General features: G+C 36.9%; 1 protein-coding gene and 1 long non-coding RNA gene across 2 annotated transcripts; both read right to left on the bottom strand.

Annotated features, from left to right (window-relative positions):
* Window positions 1–11,180: 11,180 nt before the first annotated feature.
* LOC132044391 (uncharacterized) lies at window positions 11,181–12,065 on the bottom strand. The gene has a single exon (XM_059434883.1). It carries the CDS (start codon window positions 12,063–12,065, stop codon window positions 11,181–11,183), a length of 885 nt encoding a protein of 294 aa, XP_059290866.1.
* A 4,510-nt stretch (window positions 12,066–16,575) lies between these two features.
* LOC132044390 (uncharacterized) lies at window positions 16,576–17,922 on the bottom strand. Its single transcript, XR_009412166.1, has 2 exons — window positions 17,774–17,922; window positions 16,576–16,851 (listed from the first exon to the last, which is right to left on the bottom strand). It is a non-coding gene; the product is annotated as an uncharacterized LOC132044390 (long non-coding RNA).
* Between the last annotated feature and the right edge of the window lie 555 nt (window positions 17,923–18,477).

Raw genomic sequence — 18,477 nt, 5'->3', positions numbered from 1 at the left:
CACCGAACACCACTCATGTTGCTACTTATCTGCTCTCATTCATGATATATGTATATGATCATAGAAAATTATCATCATTTGAAACATATTTACTTTTATGAACATAAGCCCTTCGGCTATCAAAATAATATATATATACACATACATAAAGACTATGGGACCATACTACCCATACTGCGTATCTACGAGCCTCTACTAGAGTACTAGACATATGGATGGGACAGGACCCCGTCGTGCCCAGAATATATGTACACAAAATACTGTCTCGAAATAGCACCTCCGGAGTAAGGGAGGGCTCCTGTATATCTGCTGATAGCTCCTATGGATCTGCAACGTCTCCCTATCTACCTGTGGGCATGAACACAGCGTCCAAAGAAAAGGACGCCAGTACGAACATTGTACTGAGTATGTAAGGCATAAACCATAATAAGTCATCAAGGAAATAAGGGGGACATCAAATGAGGAGCAATCTGTAACTGACTGAATCATAAAAGAAATAATACATGCGGACTTACTCTCATAATCATCATCATGTTATATATGCATAAATGTATAAACTGCCCGACCATACAGGTACGGTGTGATAATCAATAATATTAGCCCGCGTCCAGGCCTCCCGCGTCCGGGGTACCATCTCATGCCGCCCACTAGTGGTGCTGCCCATGCCATTTGGCCATGGTGTATAGCTGCCGCCTTGGCGGTGACTGCCCGGCCATATCGGCGCGGTGTGATATCATCATATGCTCATTACAACATGCTCATTATAATATGCTCATCATAGTATACTCATCATAATATGCTTATCATAACTCATCATAATGCATGCATAGAGACTCATAGATAATCATACTTTATCGGGGTGACATAAGGTCGTGGACCCCCGACTTCATTATAGAGCATTCTGCCTCACCTTGAAGGAACAAGCATAAGGTGAGTGTATATAAGAAGAAACACCAATGGAACCATACTTAGAATCATTGACTTTGTGGGCATCATCTCTCACTTTAGGACTCTTGAGATTTAACTCATCATCATCAATTATCGTACTCGTGCCTTGCCTCTCTTCTTTATCTTACACATGTGTCGCTCCTTATAGTCATAGACTCATCGTCATTACTATCGTACTCATAATATATCTCTTATCTTTCTCTCGCATGGCTATTCATGAACATAGGCTCTTAGTTCTTCGAAATTTAGGAGATTCATGGAGAAGGAGGAAAATAATGCCTTGGAAGGAAAGAGACTAACATCATAATGATGGGTCTATCAAAAATGAATAATAGCTCTTTATAACGTAGACTCATCATTCCGATACATACATATATAGAGAGGTCATATAAAGATAGGAGGATTCAGACCATAGAGTCATGCCTTAGAAAGAAAGGACTAGCCTCACATACCTTTGTTGTTTAACTATTCTCTCGCTTTCTTGTTCTCCTTTAATGCACACGTTCTACCTTCAAGAGGATTCGTAGCAGCATTAGCTAAACATTTATAAGGACGTGCTTACTAAAGCTAGAGAAAATTGGGCAGCATTTCCCTTGTTTATACAACTTCCTCCATATTCCATATCAACTCCCAAACATTCATAACAACCATCACAATATCATAGATAACAATTCTCATTCATTTACATTATTCGCATTTCACAATTTCCCCTCAATTCTCCAAAATCATGATCATAATTCACTATCATGTTTCTTCATATATATTGCTCATTACATGTTCTAAATTTCATTCATAACGTATTTACAATCTTAACATATCAATATTCACGACTCAAACCAAACTTCTATTCAACAATGGCACTATTGTCACATTTATGACCCATTTCATATATTCTTGTACCACCCAAGTGTTTCAACTTTACAATACTTCAAACATCATGAAAATATCATAAAACTTACCTTAGATAATGGTAGAGCAAGTCTTGAGTGGAGATTCCCTTCTTACACCAAAAACCCTAATTCACTTCTTTTGGAATTTTCTTGGTTTAGATGACTTTAGTAAGGTTTCATACACTTGATTCACTCCAATTCTTGTTGTTGATCCTGGATTTCCTTGGTTTTCTTGTGGATGAAATATGTGGAAGGTTCTAGAGGTCTTGAGAAGTTGAAGAAAAGTGTGGAAATGAAATAAATGAAATGGGAGCATCATTATATAATTGAACCAAGTTCAGCCCGTCGGGAGTTCCACGGACTGTTCCACGGTCCGTGGAACCAAGTGCTATCCGTGAAACTGGTCGTGGTTCATGACCAGCCAGCCACCTTCCCTGCTGGCAGTTCCACGGACCCATCCACCGTCCGTGGAATATTATATGGGCCGTGGAACTCACAGTTTCGCCAAAGTTGTTCCCATCGTCTCGTTTGATCTCCAATCCTTATGGAACCTTCTTAACACTTGTTTATCATTTCATTAGCAATCTAAGGGACATTATAACTCTTCTCCAAAACATTATTAAGATATCATTAACTCGATACGCGTAACTTTGCCCGACACACAACTTATAACTCGCTTTCCTTAACAACTTCCTTTCCTTAACTCAAATGTCTTTGGATATCTTACTTAGGACCATTGAAGACTATTTCTTACTTGTCCAAGCCTCGTATACATCATGTCCTTCGTTAGTCTACTCACTGTACGCTAAGGGAGAATTTCCAAGGTGTAACAGGTTTGGTAAGAACAAATAATAAGAACGCAAGGCTTTAAACCTTGTTTAATAAATTTACTTAGGAATAAGAGGAATTTACTTGGCATAATTAACCATTCTTCATGCATACTTTCTCATCTTTGGAAAGAGCACAGAAAGAAATAATCTTTTCTTATTGGGAAATAGTTTAGATTCAAGTAAAGGTTAAGTGCATCCATACAAATGATCCATTAGAAGTATATCAAGATCGACACCCATGATCATACATTTCATCTAAAGGGGACACAACCTTGGTTTCTTTTACCATAAACTACAATCCAAAGCAATTAGTTAGCTATTAGTCATAAACAACCAACTTTTACAAAAATCATAGGATTAAGACATTATACCTAAATTAAGCATTCTATGAGTTTAGTAACCTTTTCACACCATATTCCCTGTGGGGTTCGATCCCAACCTTGTTGGGTTACTATATTTGACATCGTCCGCTTTACGCTAATTAAAGGTGTAATTTGAGCGTATCAAATTTTGGCGCTGTTGCCGGGGAATACGATTTTCAAATTACTAAATAGTGTTTGCTTTGATTGAAGTCTTTTGCTTATTTCATCACACCTTGTTTGCTATTCCTTGTAAACCAGGTGAGCATGAATAAGAATCAGCAAAACCAACGTGCTGGTAACCAAGGGGGTCGATCGAATAATCAGGCGAATGAATCAGATGACGAGAATGTTTTCGCTGAGGAGGAGGACTGTCACACCCCGATCTTACCAAGGTGTGATGGGCACCCGACCCCATATTCGGAGCCGAGCGAACCCGCGGACTCTTATTACTCACATCTTCTCTTTGGATTCTTAAATCAAACGAAAGAAAAGTACATAGTAAGATTTTCAAAATCTTTTTGTCGTTTCTCAAATTAATCACAGTCTGTAAGCGTAAGAACTTTGTAACATAATGTATAGCAAAACATGTCGATGGCAGTAGTTTTCAAAAGCCCGACACTCTAGACCCACGACTCTGTCTTCAAAGTCTCTAACTTGATCATGACATCATAGCATAGGACTCTAGACCCGGCAACTCTCCAGAGCAAATGGAGATGCCAACTCCGCTGGAACATCTTCTATAATGGCTTCTGGTCATCCGGGTGTACCTGCGCGGCATGAAACGCAGCCCCCGAAGAAGAGGGGTCAGTACGAGCAATGTACTGAGTATGTAAGGCATGAAAAATAATACCAACAGGAATATAAGTATGACCAACAATACCATGGGATCGTAGAACATGCGATGAGATAAGAGGATAACCTGTACATGTGAATGCCCTTTTGGTGGATACCATACATGCTTGTTTTTCCTTTTTAGAAAAAGAGAACATTTCTTTTCATAGACATAGAAGATAGAATTTATGTCATATCATGTTATATCATAGCATATCATAGTGTATCATAGTATCATAGCATATCATAGTGTATCATAGTATCATAGCATATCATAGTGTATCATAGTATCATAGCATATCATAGTGTATCATAGTATCATAGCACCGAACAGCGTCGGCTAGCCCACATTGCGCCGAAATACTCCGGCTCGCCCATAAATCCCGCGTCCGGGATGATAAGCCAGCTGACCAGGTGGCAATGAAATATGGTTCCCTTCCCATTTCCCATGTATCCCTTCCCCCCACCCCATGTACATATATATATTTCGTATACATAGGTCATATAAGCATGCAGGAAAGCCCAAGAAAATCATGTATCCATCGGAGTGACGTAAGGTCGGAAACCTCCGATTATATTATAGAATAGCTATGGCGCTTGCCTCACCTTGAAGGAATGATTAATATAAGGTGAGACTATTAATGAAAAGTAATATCATGAGAAAACATAAACCAGGATCATAAGGCCTCGTTTCGTATACTTGGAATCTTTAAAAATAGACATTATTCATGAATAGAGTTGAGAATTCAAGAAGCAACTTAACGTTCTCATCTCGTCACTGGAATCATAAACTTGGAACCTTTAATCATAGAATCATCATGGTCATATTCATCATGTAAATATTTTCCTCCTTGACATCATCCATGTCATTGTAGAACATGTTCATAGTCATTGTTGTAAAACTTACTTTGCCATAAACCTTTGTTCTGGGAAAATACGGGCACTTTGGAAAACATTTACTAACTATCGGAGGAGAAGAATCGTGCTTTGGAATCAATGGATTTGTTAAAACAACTATTGTTTAGTAGTCGGAATAATAACCAAAAGCTTTCCTTGACTATAGAATGAAAATAAGCCAAATGGGACAAGAGGAGAGGATTCGGGAATAGTGGGCCCACCTCGAGTCAAATGAGGCGGCGTACACAATTTACGTATAATACATTTCATGGCATGACTTATGAGAGTTTTAGGGTAAACGGATCCTATTCATGCAAGTTCTAGGTGTTTAGACAATTCTTTCAACTATTCCTAAGCATTTAGTTCAATTCTCTTTTGAATGAATAGTAGTCAAATTCAAGCTCGGATTTCTAGAATTAGAGTGGTCCCGAGACACGTATTCAAGCCTATTACATCTAAGACATGCCAAAGGAAGAAGAGTGAAACCTTACATACCTTTTCCGCCTCATGCGCGACTCCAGATTCAAGTTCCAAATCCACCAAAATCTACAAATTAGTCACATTTACCAAATCTTAATTAGAGCATTTAGAAGTGAAATCTTAAGGTAGCACTTGTCTACCGAAATTTCGGCAGCATTTCCCCTGTAAATATATCATCCCCGAGAATCTAACTTGGCAAACTTTAATCAACAATAATCCGGGAATTCAACCCGGCCAAACCAACAATCATAACAACAATATCAATACTCAACTCACAACATGTTCAAGACATTCCAACCCAAATCCTCCAAATGCCATAAGACTCCAACAATACATTTATTTCTTTCGAACTCATAAACTATATCAACAATCCGCATGCTAACGATCATTATTCTCATGCACACACAAGAATCTATAATAAAATCATATTGTTCTCCAAAACAGTCCACAACATTTCCGACTTCCATTTGAGTCATCAAACCTTCATTTTCATCACATAATTTACAACAATCTACAACCAAAATACTATATAACATGAGTTCATTATATTCTACCACAAACAGCCCCACACGGCCTAGTCTTCAACATGCATAATTCCATGAAGTCCATTCATTTCTACATGCCAAACATACACAAACCATCCATAACAACATCAACCAACACATGCCAAATAGAATTAGTTTTCACTTCTATGCCCTACTACATATACACGGCCATACAACACAACAAAGATAATTTCATGAACTTTATTCCTTTCTACACATCACAACATGCATAAACACCTATAAAACATGTAAGGAAGATTGAACCTCACCTTTCCTTTCCATTCCTCTTCTCGGCTAGGATTGCTCCTTGCAACAACGAATGGTTTTCTCCCTCCAACAACCACTCCATGTCGTAGAGAACCTTCCAATTAGTAGGGAAACATGGAGAGAACAATTTTTTCATAATCAATTTTAAGGGGCAAGTTTCGGCGCTCTCTTGGCCGAACTCCCCATATCTTCCTCCCTCTCTCTTTCTTGAAATTTCTAGAGGAGAAAATGATGAACACTTGCCTTCTTTGGTCATCACACACCTATATATATAATAATAATGGGGCACATGGCCATCATGTGCCCCTCCTTTTCTCTTTTTTTTTTCAAATTTTCCTTCCCTCCAAATTTCTCCAAGTTTCATGAAATTTCCAAAAGATGAACATGATGAAAATGACTTAATAAGTCATCTTAATGCTACATATATTAAGCTTCCAAGTGGCCATGGCCCACACTACATGTGGCCTTATTTTTTCATGAACTACTAATTTCCAAAATTTCACCTTTGACCCCAAAATTTCCTTAATAATCCATGCCACTAGAAATGAATACGCAACTTATGCATTCTAGAAAAAAAATTATAACCTTGTCCTTAACTTCCCGCCATTAACTCGGAATATTCAAATGTACAAAATGCGAGGTGTAACATCCTTCCCCCCTTTAGAACATTCGTCCTCGAATGTTCAATTAGTCCTGTGGGGTCTCATAAGCACCTCGGGGGAGCCCCCTTTTTATAGCTATTGTTGTCCTTCATACTATCTCTTAGGCTATCCAATACCATTCTCTTGTCATACTCTTCTTCTTCACACACGTCCACTTTCTGGCGTCGTGTCATTCGGAGTCTGTGCAAACTTGTCACATTACCTTAAACTTGATCCGGACTTCTAACCACTTAGTGTCGGTTTTCCCGACCTTACTAATTCACTTCAGTGAGAGGTCTCATCTGTAACTCAAGCGTTCATATCAAACACACTACCATATCAACTGTCTCTATCTCATCCTTACATTTCTCTCACCCGCTTCCCCCCTTTTTGGGGTGTACCTATACCATTATCCATTTATACTTCGTCTCATATCCTCATTCCCAATCTCAATCTATAGTAGAATAATAACAGCTTACTTTGTAACACTTGCACCATTTACTCTTGCTGTCACTCGAACTTCGGTACCCTTATTCGATTGATACCTTTCATACAGTAGCTTCGATTGCTGGGACTCACATGTCCACTATTACAATCATATATGGGACATCCTACACCTTCATACATACATAGAATTACTATCAACTAACCCACCAAATACTTCCAAACACTGTTCAAGCCTATCATATTTCTAGGACTGTGATGCACTTCCTGTCTCTTTACCAAGCAAGTTTGCCTCGTCCTACGCGTCTTCTTATGATCTCCAACCATCCCATATGCTCTAGTTTCCCTTAGGCTACCCTAACTTCTCATTTGTCTCTTGAGTCTAAATATATCGAATTTCTCGCATACTTCCCAGGGGGTCACCCATCGTAGAATTGCTCTCACCGAGACGCTTAACCTCGAAACTTTGGTGAAATCCGGTGCCTTAATGCTGATATCATCGCGTCTACTTCCTCGTATGACCTTTATTACACGTTCGAGCAAGTCAAAGTCTTACCGATTCCGAAACATTTTCGTAACACGTCCTTTCTTTGTAATTACTGTTTTGCCCTTTTCAGTTCCGAATGTTCACCTTCCACCTGTGTCTATAACTACTTCTTGTCCCGGGGCCTCCGGTTCCCGAGGGTAGTAACCGCACCTTCGTCGTCGTGTCAAATCCATAGCCCTTCTGAAACGTCGCATCTCGTTTATTGTCTACTTATCGTATTTCCTTTCCGCGCTTTTTTTTTCCTCTTAGACGTACCCATTAAGCGTAACCTCCTTTATCATTCCTACTTATCCAAGTCTATACACGGTAAATATCGACAATGCGTTACGTAACATACGGCTACATAGCATATCCGAAATTCCGAACTTCCCGATTCGAGTACGTAACAATTATCCGGACTCACCTCTCGTGACTTGCCATTTTTCGTCACATATACGGCTTATATAGGAAAGTCTTATTTCTTATGACTTGGCTCTATCGCACGATCACAAGACGAAAAGAAGGTCAACAATTCCTAAATGCCCCGACCTCCTCGTTTATGAATGTGGCCGGCTTCACACCCATAAACGTGACTCTACCGGACACGACTTTGCGACAACCCTTAGACCGACCTGCTTCCGATACCACTTTGTCACACCCCGATCTTACCAAGGTGTGATGGGCACCCGACCCCATATTCGGAGCCGAGCGAACCCGCGGACTCTTATTACTCACATCTTCTCTCTTTGGATTCTTAAATCAAACGAAAGAAAAGTACATAGTAAGATTTTAAAAATCTTTTTGTTGTTTCTCAAATTAATCACAGTCTGTAAGCGTAAGAACTTTGTAACATAATGTATAGTAAAACATGTCGGCTGGCAGGGCCGTTTTCAAAACTGACACTCTAGACCCACGACTCTGTCTGCAAAGTCTCTAACTTGATCATGACATCATAGCATAGGACTCTAGACCCGGCAACTCTCCGTAGCAAATGGAGATGCCAACTCCGCCGGAACATCTTCTATAATGGCTTCGGTCATCCGTGTGTACCGCGCGGCATGAAACGACCCCGAAGAAGAGGGGTCGACGAGCAATGTACCGAGTATGTAAGGCATGAAAAATAATACCAACAGAATATAAGTATGACCAACAATACCATGGGATCGTAGAACATGCGATGAGATAAGAGGATAACCTGTACATGTGAATGCCCCTTTTGGCTGGATACCATACATGCTTGTTTTTCCTTTTTAGAAAAAGAGAACATTTCTTTTCATAGACATAGAAGATAGAATTTATGTCATATCATGTTATATCATAGCATATCATAGTGTATCATAGTATCATAGCATATCATAGTGTATCATAGTATCATAGCATATCATAGTGTATCATAGTATCATAGCATATCATAGTGTATCATAGTATCATAGCACCGAACAGCGTCGGCTCGCCCACATTGCGCCGAAATACTCCGGCTCGCCCATAAATCCCGCGTCCGGGATGATAAGCCAGCTGACCAGGTGGCAATGAAACATGGTTCCCTTCCCATTTCCCATGTATCCCTTCCCCCACCCCATGTACATATACATATTTCATATACATAGGTCATATAAGCATGCAGGAGAGCCCAAGAAAATCATGTATCCATCGGAGTGACGTAAGGTCGGAAACCTCCGATTATATTATAGAATAGCTATGGCGCTTGCCTCACCTTGAAGGAACGATTAATTTAAGGCGAGACTATTAATGAAAAGTAATATCATGAGAAAACATAAACTAGGATTATAAGGTGGATAAACCCAAATAAAATAATTAAATCCTATTATAAGGTGGACAAACCCAAATAAATAATGAAGTCCTATTATAAGGTGGGCATGCCCAAATAAAATAATTAAGTCCTATTATAAGGTGGACAAACCCAAATAAATAATTAAGTCCTATTATAAGGTGGACAAACCCAAATAACAATATTAGAGGGTAGACGAACCCAAAATATCCTATTAGAGGGTGGACGAACCCAAAATATCCTATTAGAGAGTGGACGAACCCAAAATATCCTATTTTAGGGTGGAAGAATCCAATATATCCTATTAGAGGGTTGAAGAACCCGAAATATCCTATTTTAGGGTGGAAGAACCCGATATATCCTATTTTAGGGTGGAAAAACTCGATATATCCTATTTTAGGGTGGACGAACCCGATATGTTCTATTTTAGGGTGGACGAACATGATATATCCTATTTTAGGGTGGACGAACCCAACATATCCTGTTAGGGTGGATGAGCCCTTGTCCTATTTTAGGGTGGATAGACCCAAAATATGGTGCATACTTACGAATAATAATCTTGTTGCGGTGCAGAGAGCTTGATGCGGTTCCTTCAACTAGCAAATATTTATAATGAAATATTAAGATCCAAGCGTGGTGCCTTTGCAATAGTGTACATTCACGGTGCGGTGCCAATAACTTGGGGATATTCCACCTTGCTGAAATGTTTCAATGAATAAAATTCCTGCACTCAAAGAAAATTGTGAATTTCGAAATTCTTGTTGATTTTTTTTATCATCCTTTACTTTACGAATCTCGTGATGTCTTTTTATTTATAATGATTTTTGGTGTAGCGTGCATTATCATTCAAGAATAGCTAAACTCGGCCCTGCATTACTTAAAGAAAACTTGTTAGTATAAAAGAAAGTGGTTGCCTTTCATTGAACATTGAAGCTTTGGCTTTGAATCTGCGCTTTCATTGCAATGGCATTGCGGAAATCTGATTATGCGAATATGGCTTGCGATTTCAACTTCTGTTTTTTCTGAATAATGATAGGCCGTCTGCAAAATTTCCCGCTTTTGGCTATGGGAGGAATTTAAATTTTTATTTATTGAGACTGAACCCAACATGGGCGCCTACGTATCCCGCTACTAACAGGAATCAGGTCAAACGTAGTTCATTACAAAGATTGCAAAATAGTAGCTACTCATAAAGGCGGGCAGGTGGAGAATGATATTCTCAAGTTGCGAGATGATGTCCCTGTCAGTCTTCTTGACTTGTTGCACGCTTTCTTTTCAAACGCCTTGGTGCCAATTTCGATGGATCACCCTTAACAACAATTGTGTTTGCAATATTACCATTACTGGCTGGAGGTTCTAGCTGTAGCTTTATCTTGCCACTTTCAATCATGCTTTGAATCTTAAATCTTAGCGCTGGACTGGACATTCTTCAATGTCATGTCCTTAAATGTTTGAGTGGTAAGAACAACTCTTAGATAAATCAAAGTTTGGAGGTGGATGCTTAGGTATAAATCCCTTCTTTGGTTGTAGAATACCCTTAGCACTCAACCTCTCAAATATACTTGCCAATGGCTCATCCAGAGGAGTGAAGCAAAAAGATTTCATTTTCTTCTGTTATCGGAGCTAGATTGTGCTTGGTGAAACCATTGTTGGTAGCCATGTTGGGAGTTTTGCTGACGAGGACACTGCATAGTGGCATAAGATTGAAAAATTTGGTGACTTTGATGGCATTATGCTTGACGCATAGTCATGGAAGCGAATTCTTTATCCTTCATTTCGCTTTGCAGATTTCCTGGTATCTTCGCTTGGAATGTTTGGTGAATGGCTTGTGTTGCTGAGCTATCTATAATTCTTCCTCCTTGAATTGCACTTTCTAGTTCTTTACCAATCCTAATAAAATCAGAGAAGTTGCGTGCACAAGCTCCGAGCAAGTTATCATAATATAAGTCTTCCTGATTTTGAATGAAAGTTGAGATCAATTCCCTCTCGGGTAATGAAGGATGTATTTTTGAAGCTTCAAACCTCCACCGTATGGCATATTCTTGGAAAGACTCATGTGGCATTTTCTTTACTCTGAACAAATCGGCTATGTGCGGATCGCCTCCATTGTTGAACTCGAATTGCTTTATAAATTCGCGGGCCATATCTTCCCACGTAGGCCATTTGCTAAAATCTTGTTTGGTGTACCAAGAGAGTGCTGGTCCTGATAAACTTTGAATGAACAATCTCATCCGTACGGCTTCATTATATTCAATACCAATTAAACTGCTGCAATAGTCCTTTAAATGAGTGACGAGATCTCCCTCCCCATTGAAAGTGTTAAACTTAGGTATTTTGTACCCTGGCGGAGGCTCAACATTTGGATGCACACATAAATCTTCATACTTCAAACGCTGGAAATTTCTTGAACATAACCCTTCATTAATGGCTTTCCTCAAATTGTGGAGTTCTTTTCCCAAATCTTCATGGCAAAGCGACTTGATTTCCTTTCCAGGCCTCCTATATGGGCATATTGCCAGTTCGTTTTTCTTATTTTTCTCGAATTGAGTGGTGGTTATGGAAAATTGAGGATTAGGAATTATCGCTACTTGATTGGGAGTGTAGGTTGATGGCATTTGTGGAATGGTATAAGTAGGATCTAGATGAGGAGAAATGGTTAAGGAAATGTTTTGGGTTGAGCTGGAAGCTGAAGTTGTGTTAGGAAGAGGTTGAAGGTGTTTCCTAAATTGACCAAAATGCTTCTTCGAACCACATTCTTTTCGCTATCATCATTTTGTGCTTGCGCCAATCCTATGTCTGTGTTGAACAATTCAAATCTCTTTGCCATTATAGTATCATCCTTAATGCAGAGTCGCAACCAAAACAATGTTCAATGCTAGGCAACCTCTAAAGAGAAAAATAAACTTTACAAACACAAAATAAAGTGTTAGTGAATGAGAATATTAGTGAATGAGAATATGCATAAATGAAGTAAATGCACAAAATAATATAGTATGTGATAAATTAGATTAATTCGTGATCTAGTTAAGTCGGAGCTCTAGACTAGAAGAGATGACCTAAGTCATAGCACGAGTGGAGGGGAGCGACTTTTTGGCTAGCAGACTCTAACGCTTGAGAATTAACAAAAGGAAAGCAAACTACATCGGAGTAGAATATGCAGTTTGAAGAAAGGATGACTTATGTCGAACACCAAAGCTTAGCTCTGACTTGATTCTTCCTTTGCTAACTCCCGCGTATTCCAAAATTTTTGCCCCGGTCTTTAGGACGTTTCTGATGAAGATTTCTTGATTGCATGCCAAAATTTGCCCCAGTTTCATGCTCCTTCTTTTGGGGGAATATTAAAATTTTATAATAATAAGACCGAGCCTTATATAGGCCGCCTACATATCCTGTATCCGACAGGAAATCAGGTCAAACGTAGTTCCGGTTACATGCAAATAGGAATTAAAATTCTACCCTAATATGACCGAGTCCCTATGTGGGCTGCCTACGTATCCACCGAGGAATCAAGTCAAGCGTAGTTCACCCTACATAAAAAAAAAAGTTTTTTTTTTCTTTTAATAATAAAAGGCATACAAAAGATAGATCATTTAAGCTTACAAAGTACATAATTGTTCCCAAAAGATGCTACCCAAAAACTTACTTCATGTCATTCTTTTGAAGTCCCACTATACGCCTAACGGTCTTTCTGAATGACACCATTCTCGGTTCTCTGTCTACCTATATCATAAGTACTTGTAGCAGATGCGGGGAAGGCTAAATCTGGCGCAATAAATCTTGGTCCCATAATTGCTTGGCTTTAAGGAGGAACTTGTCTGGAAAATTGTGGATAAGCTACTTGACTATGATTTGGCATCGGCATGATGGCTGGAGGTTGAGTCAAAACAAATTAAGGGTGAGCCAACGATCTCCGAACGATCCTACCATTATCCAATAGTTTTGGATCGCTTCTTTCACTCGTGTTGCCCTCGGTGTTCAACTTAAGTCAACCTTTGGAAGGAAAATGAAATATTTGGTAAGCGTAAGATAGGTATGATTAACATGAGACAAGAAAGTGGTAACGGATAAAAGTGGAGCGTTCGTGCATGCCTAAGAAACTTATGGATCGAGTCTTATAAAGGATACGCTTTAAAAGAGGGCATAGACAAACTTGGTCTTGAACACATATTGGTGCTTGTTTGGATATATGGTTGACAAGCTCGAGCTTAAAGATAATTGATATATGGAGACTTGAACTTAATACGCCCAAGGGTTGCGAATGGCTCTAAAGTTTATTTTAGCATTGGCAGGTTGCAAAATGTCAAGGACGAGAGGCCTATGAAATCGTTCCTCGACTTGCATGCCAAAACTTGAAATTAATGGGTGCGTGAAGATAAATCTCGGCGACCCAAAATAAGAATGACACGATTAAACGAGTGAAGACTCCGCAGAAGTAAGTTACTTGAAAAGTCGTTCTTGAACAACTTGATGGAAAATGTCGAATAAATTTCAACAAGTGCCATTTGGTAGATTGCGCAAATAAATTTGGACATCTACCAATTTAAGGAGTGATAAATGGTGAAAAATGATAGAATTTGAGAGTATAAGTAAAAGTTTCATGACGTAGATCGAGTGTTAAATAGATTCTATGAGGCGTAGAACTAATGGGCCAAATGTTATGTCACTTGAGATGGAAGATCATACCCGTAAAAGAAGGACTTGGAAGATTTGAGAAGGTAAAAGCTCTAGAATTCAAACTTGACGCGAGACCAATTATTTGACACTTTTTTAGAAGAAAAAATAAATTTGATAAAAAATTAGAAGAGACTATTCCCATTAAAAGAGTTGGAACGATAAGAATTAATTCAAGTGTTGGCAAAAGAAAAAAATTCGAGGCTAGTTCATGGATGCAGAAGTAATAAATTTTATCAACTAAGACTTCCAAAAAATGTCATACTTTGTAAAAATAAGAGATCATGCTCGGAAAATGGAGGGATAGGCACTAGGAATGTGAACGATCTTAAAGGTGCTCTAGAGTCGCTAAAGTGCGCTAAGCGCGGAATAATTTGATTATTATTATTTTTAAAAATTGTGAAGATGATGCATAAAAAATAATTAATGAAAAATATGCAATTGTATGTCAAAATAAAGAGATAAGCAAATATGAATTTAATTTTTCTTCTGAAACAAAGATGATGTTAGTAAATATCAAGTAAAGCAGATAGCAAGTAAATCCAAGAGCATATTGAAATAAATTCAAGCATATTGCAAATAAATTCAGGTAAATCATTTTAGCAAGTAAGCAAACAAGGTTTATAATATAAGCATTCACACGTCCTAATATACAGGGACCTTTTTATGTCAGAGGTAGGCCTAGCGTATATTTGAAAGACGAATGTGCCGTTATATGTCATCCCATTGCTCTTTAATTAATTAAACAATTCTATTTCCAAAATGAAGTACAAAAATATCTTTAAGCTTTATTACATGCCAAATGAAATATTTCCTAATCTACGTAAGCTAAATGCACTTCTTCGTCGCGTCCAAACTTCTTCATCCATATAAGGCGCGCCAAGGCTAGTCTTCAATCCACGAAATCTTGGGATCGTAATGATTAGTCTGCATCACAAAAGAGTCAGACAAACCCACCCTCATAAAGTTTAATTAATTTAGAACAAATGGTCCATATTGTTGGCACAATCAACCTTCAAATAATGCACACATAATATGATAAGCGTCGCTTGGGGTCGTGAACCCACTTGGACATTTGGGTAAGGTTTACTAATGGACTTAATAGACCAAGGATATTAAGCCTCCTAAGTTTAATGATGCATGCCCTTCAGAAAAAGGTGTTGTTTTAGCTCTATCCTATGTTTTTCTACGATTTGGTTGACTAGACTCAAGGTTCCCGAGCGGACTACTCGAGTGAGAAGGCTACGCAGTCACACAGAAATTCGGACACCCCGCGCATATGCCAACTCTCCTAAAATTTGGGATCTTAAAAGAAATTTGCGGGTGCGCAAAACACACCTCGCGTGTACGTGTGATAGTGTAAATTTTCGAAAGTGGAGGAAATATGAACGGAATGACAGTTATAGAAAGCGGTAGCATATTATTACATAGAAAAATTCACATAAATAAATAATTAAATCAATAATTAAAACCACTTAAAAGCACATAAGAGAAACAATAAAAGCAGCAATAAAGAAAAACGACCAAAACATCCAACAAATTAATTATTAACCTAAGTTTGTTATGGTTAAGAACCTAATTTCCCCAGTGGAGTCGCCAAGCTGTTATACCCCATTTTAACCAGGTCAAAGCGGAGTACAGCATATTGGTGATTCCTAATTATTTAACTTAAGGAGTCGCCACCTAATTGTTATAACGGTGAATTAGGACACCTATTTATTAATTAAATAAATGCTTAAAATTAACTCCGATTAATGGTCTACTTAGATAATGTGATTCTAGGTAAGGTTTCTTAGTTATCCTAAAGGGAAGGGGTTAGGCATCCTTTAAGATCCGTTAATTACGGTTAACCGGCCAAACTTAGGTTGAATAATGTAGGATCTAAATATTTATGAAAATAGCGTTTACATACTCTAAGTATTTAAGCAAAATAACTTATAATTAACAATTGTAAAATATTATTACATGAATACTACTCGCCAAATTTAAAATTTCGCTAAGGGAAAAGGGAAAAAAAAATCTCTACAAGTTGCTGGGATTTTTCTGATGACCAAATAGAGCGAAAAGTGACATGAGCCTTCATTGTTCTAAAAATAAATTTGAGCAGTTTTAAAAATATTATAGAACCAAAATATTTTTTTTTTTTTTTTTTTTAAAAGTTGCTGGCTTAAAACATAGGCAAGTCTCCAAATAGGTTCTTATCCTTTGAAAATCTCTCACAACCATAAGTGGCACTTTTAATCCACCTACTCCAAAGCTATGTTTTTTTTTAGCAAACAGTAACATAAGATTTGAGAAATACAAAGTTCAAATAGTGCACTAATATTTCAACGGGTATAGGACTGCTTCAAAAACTGTTGTCAAGTTCGTTATCTTAAATTCTTATATAATATTACGACTCTTTTTAAGTGATGATAGTATTACCTTACTAATAATCATGAATAGGGGGTAGTCTAAATGATAAAACTAAAACCTGTGTATTAACTGCTATAAATTTATCCTACAATCCCAAAACTGGGATATACCCAAACGTACACAAGTGAGCAAAAATAATGAAAATAGAATGACTGGTAGATGAAAGATTGTCATGGGAGGACCAAAGCGAAAGTTGCTCGTTCCTCTTGGAGATTCGATGCACTTAAAAGAAACTCTGCGGAATTGACTCCATGCTCGGATTATAGGAGAGTCTTGGGTTAAGACTCCAAGTTTTGAGAGAGTCCCGAATTAAGACTCCATTTGCTCCAATGTGTACATGTAAAAGAGGGGATATAAAGAAGATTAGCGGGCAGTCCCGATTGATAAAAAGCATATAATATATGTCACTAAAATACAATTACATTTGATGCAGTAACATTCTTAAGTAAATTGACCATGCTATTTTACTTCAAGTCCTGGACCATTAATGTTCAGCAAACTTAAATCAAGTCCCATAATCAGTTAAAATTTCGCTAGCTAATTTGATATACCTCTTCCTATAACTATGTAAGAGATGCTATAAGTCATAATGTTAACACAAAAATAATCCCCATGTTCATGCTCTCTTTTATCAAATGATGGTATTCTAGCTTAAACAGGTTCATGAAAAGAGGACTTTAAATGCAAGGATCTAGAGAGAGCATGGTATAATAAACTAGAATCATGATATGTAAGCAACTTTCGAGCACAAAAGGGTATAAATAGAATTCTCATAGTTTTTTGAAACTCAAAATATGTTTTATGAGATATGATAAAATAAGCACATAGGCTACACAAAAGTTTCACAAAGGAAATTAGCATATCCATATGTTAAGACTTAGGCACAAGACAACACAGAAGAATTCATGTTCATGAAATATTACACTAGGTGAAACAGGAAGCATGTAGAGGAAATTCCTACATCAATATCTTGAATACAAAACATATGCTTATGAAAATTTAATATTTTTATCAACAAGACAGCGAACACTGAATATAAGCTCCGACATTATTCGAGACAAGAGGCATCCCTAAATCAGTGCTTCCTAATCACACATAAAATGACATTCCTCGACCGAAAATAAACAATGGATTGTAGATACTAAAAGCACTTGTTAAATGGAAAGGAAAATAAAATACATTCAGGTTTTACATCTTAAATACAAAACAAAAATGAGACTAAAAGAACAAAACTGACGTTTTTTGGGTGCAATGAACTGAGGTGTGGGGTCTTAGATCCGACGCAATCCGACCTTCCTCACAAACAAAACAGCACGATTAAATCCAAGTAAATCTTCTCCATGGCTAAAAGCTGAAAGAGATCTGAGAAGAAAAAAAAGAAAGAAGTGATTTAATAATAATAATAATAATAACAATAATAGTAATAATAATAGTAATAGTAATACTAGTAGTAGTAATACTAGTAATAGCAATAGTAGTAATAGCAATAGTAATAGCAATAGTAGTAATAGCAATAATAATAATAATAATAATAATAATAATAATAATAATAATAATAATAATAATAATAATAATAATAATAATAATAATAATAATAATAATAATAATAATAATAATAATAATAATAATAATAATAATAATAATAATAATAATAATAATAATAATAATAATAATAATAATAATAATAATAATAATAATAATAATAATAATAATAATAATAATAATAATAATAATAATAATAATAATAATAATAATAATAATAATAATAATAATAATAATAATAATAATAATAATAATAATAATAATAATAATAATAATAATAATAATAATAATAATAATAATAATAATAATAATAATAATAATAATAATAATAATAATAATAATAATAATAATAATAATAATAATAATAATAATAATAATAATAATAGGCAATGACTATAG

Source organism: Lycium ferocissimum, unplaced genomic scaffold (assembly GCF_029784015.1).
Source record: "Lycium ferocissimum isolate CSIRO_LF1 unplaced genomic scaffold, AGI_CSIRO_Lferr_CH_V1 ctg4412, whole genome shotgun sequence".
NCBI lineage: Eukaryota > Viridiplantae > Streptophyta > Magnoliopsida > Solanales > Solanaceae > Lycium > Lycium ferocissimum.
Note: the sequence above shows the minus strand (reverse complement) of the source record. Positions and strands in the feature narration are given on the sequence as shown.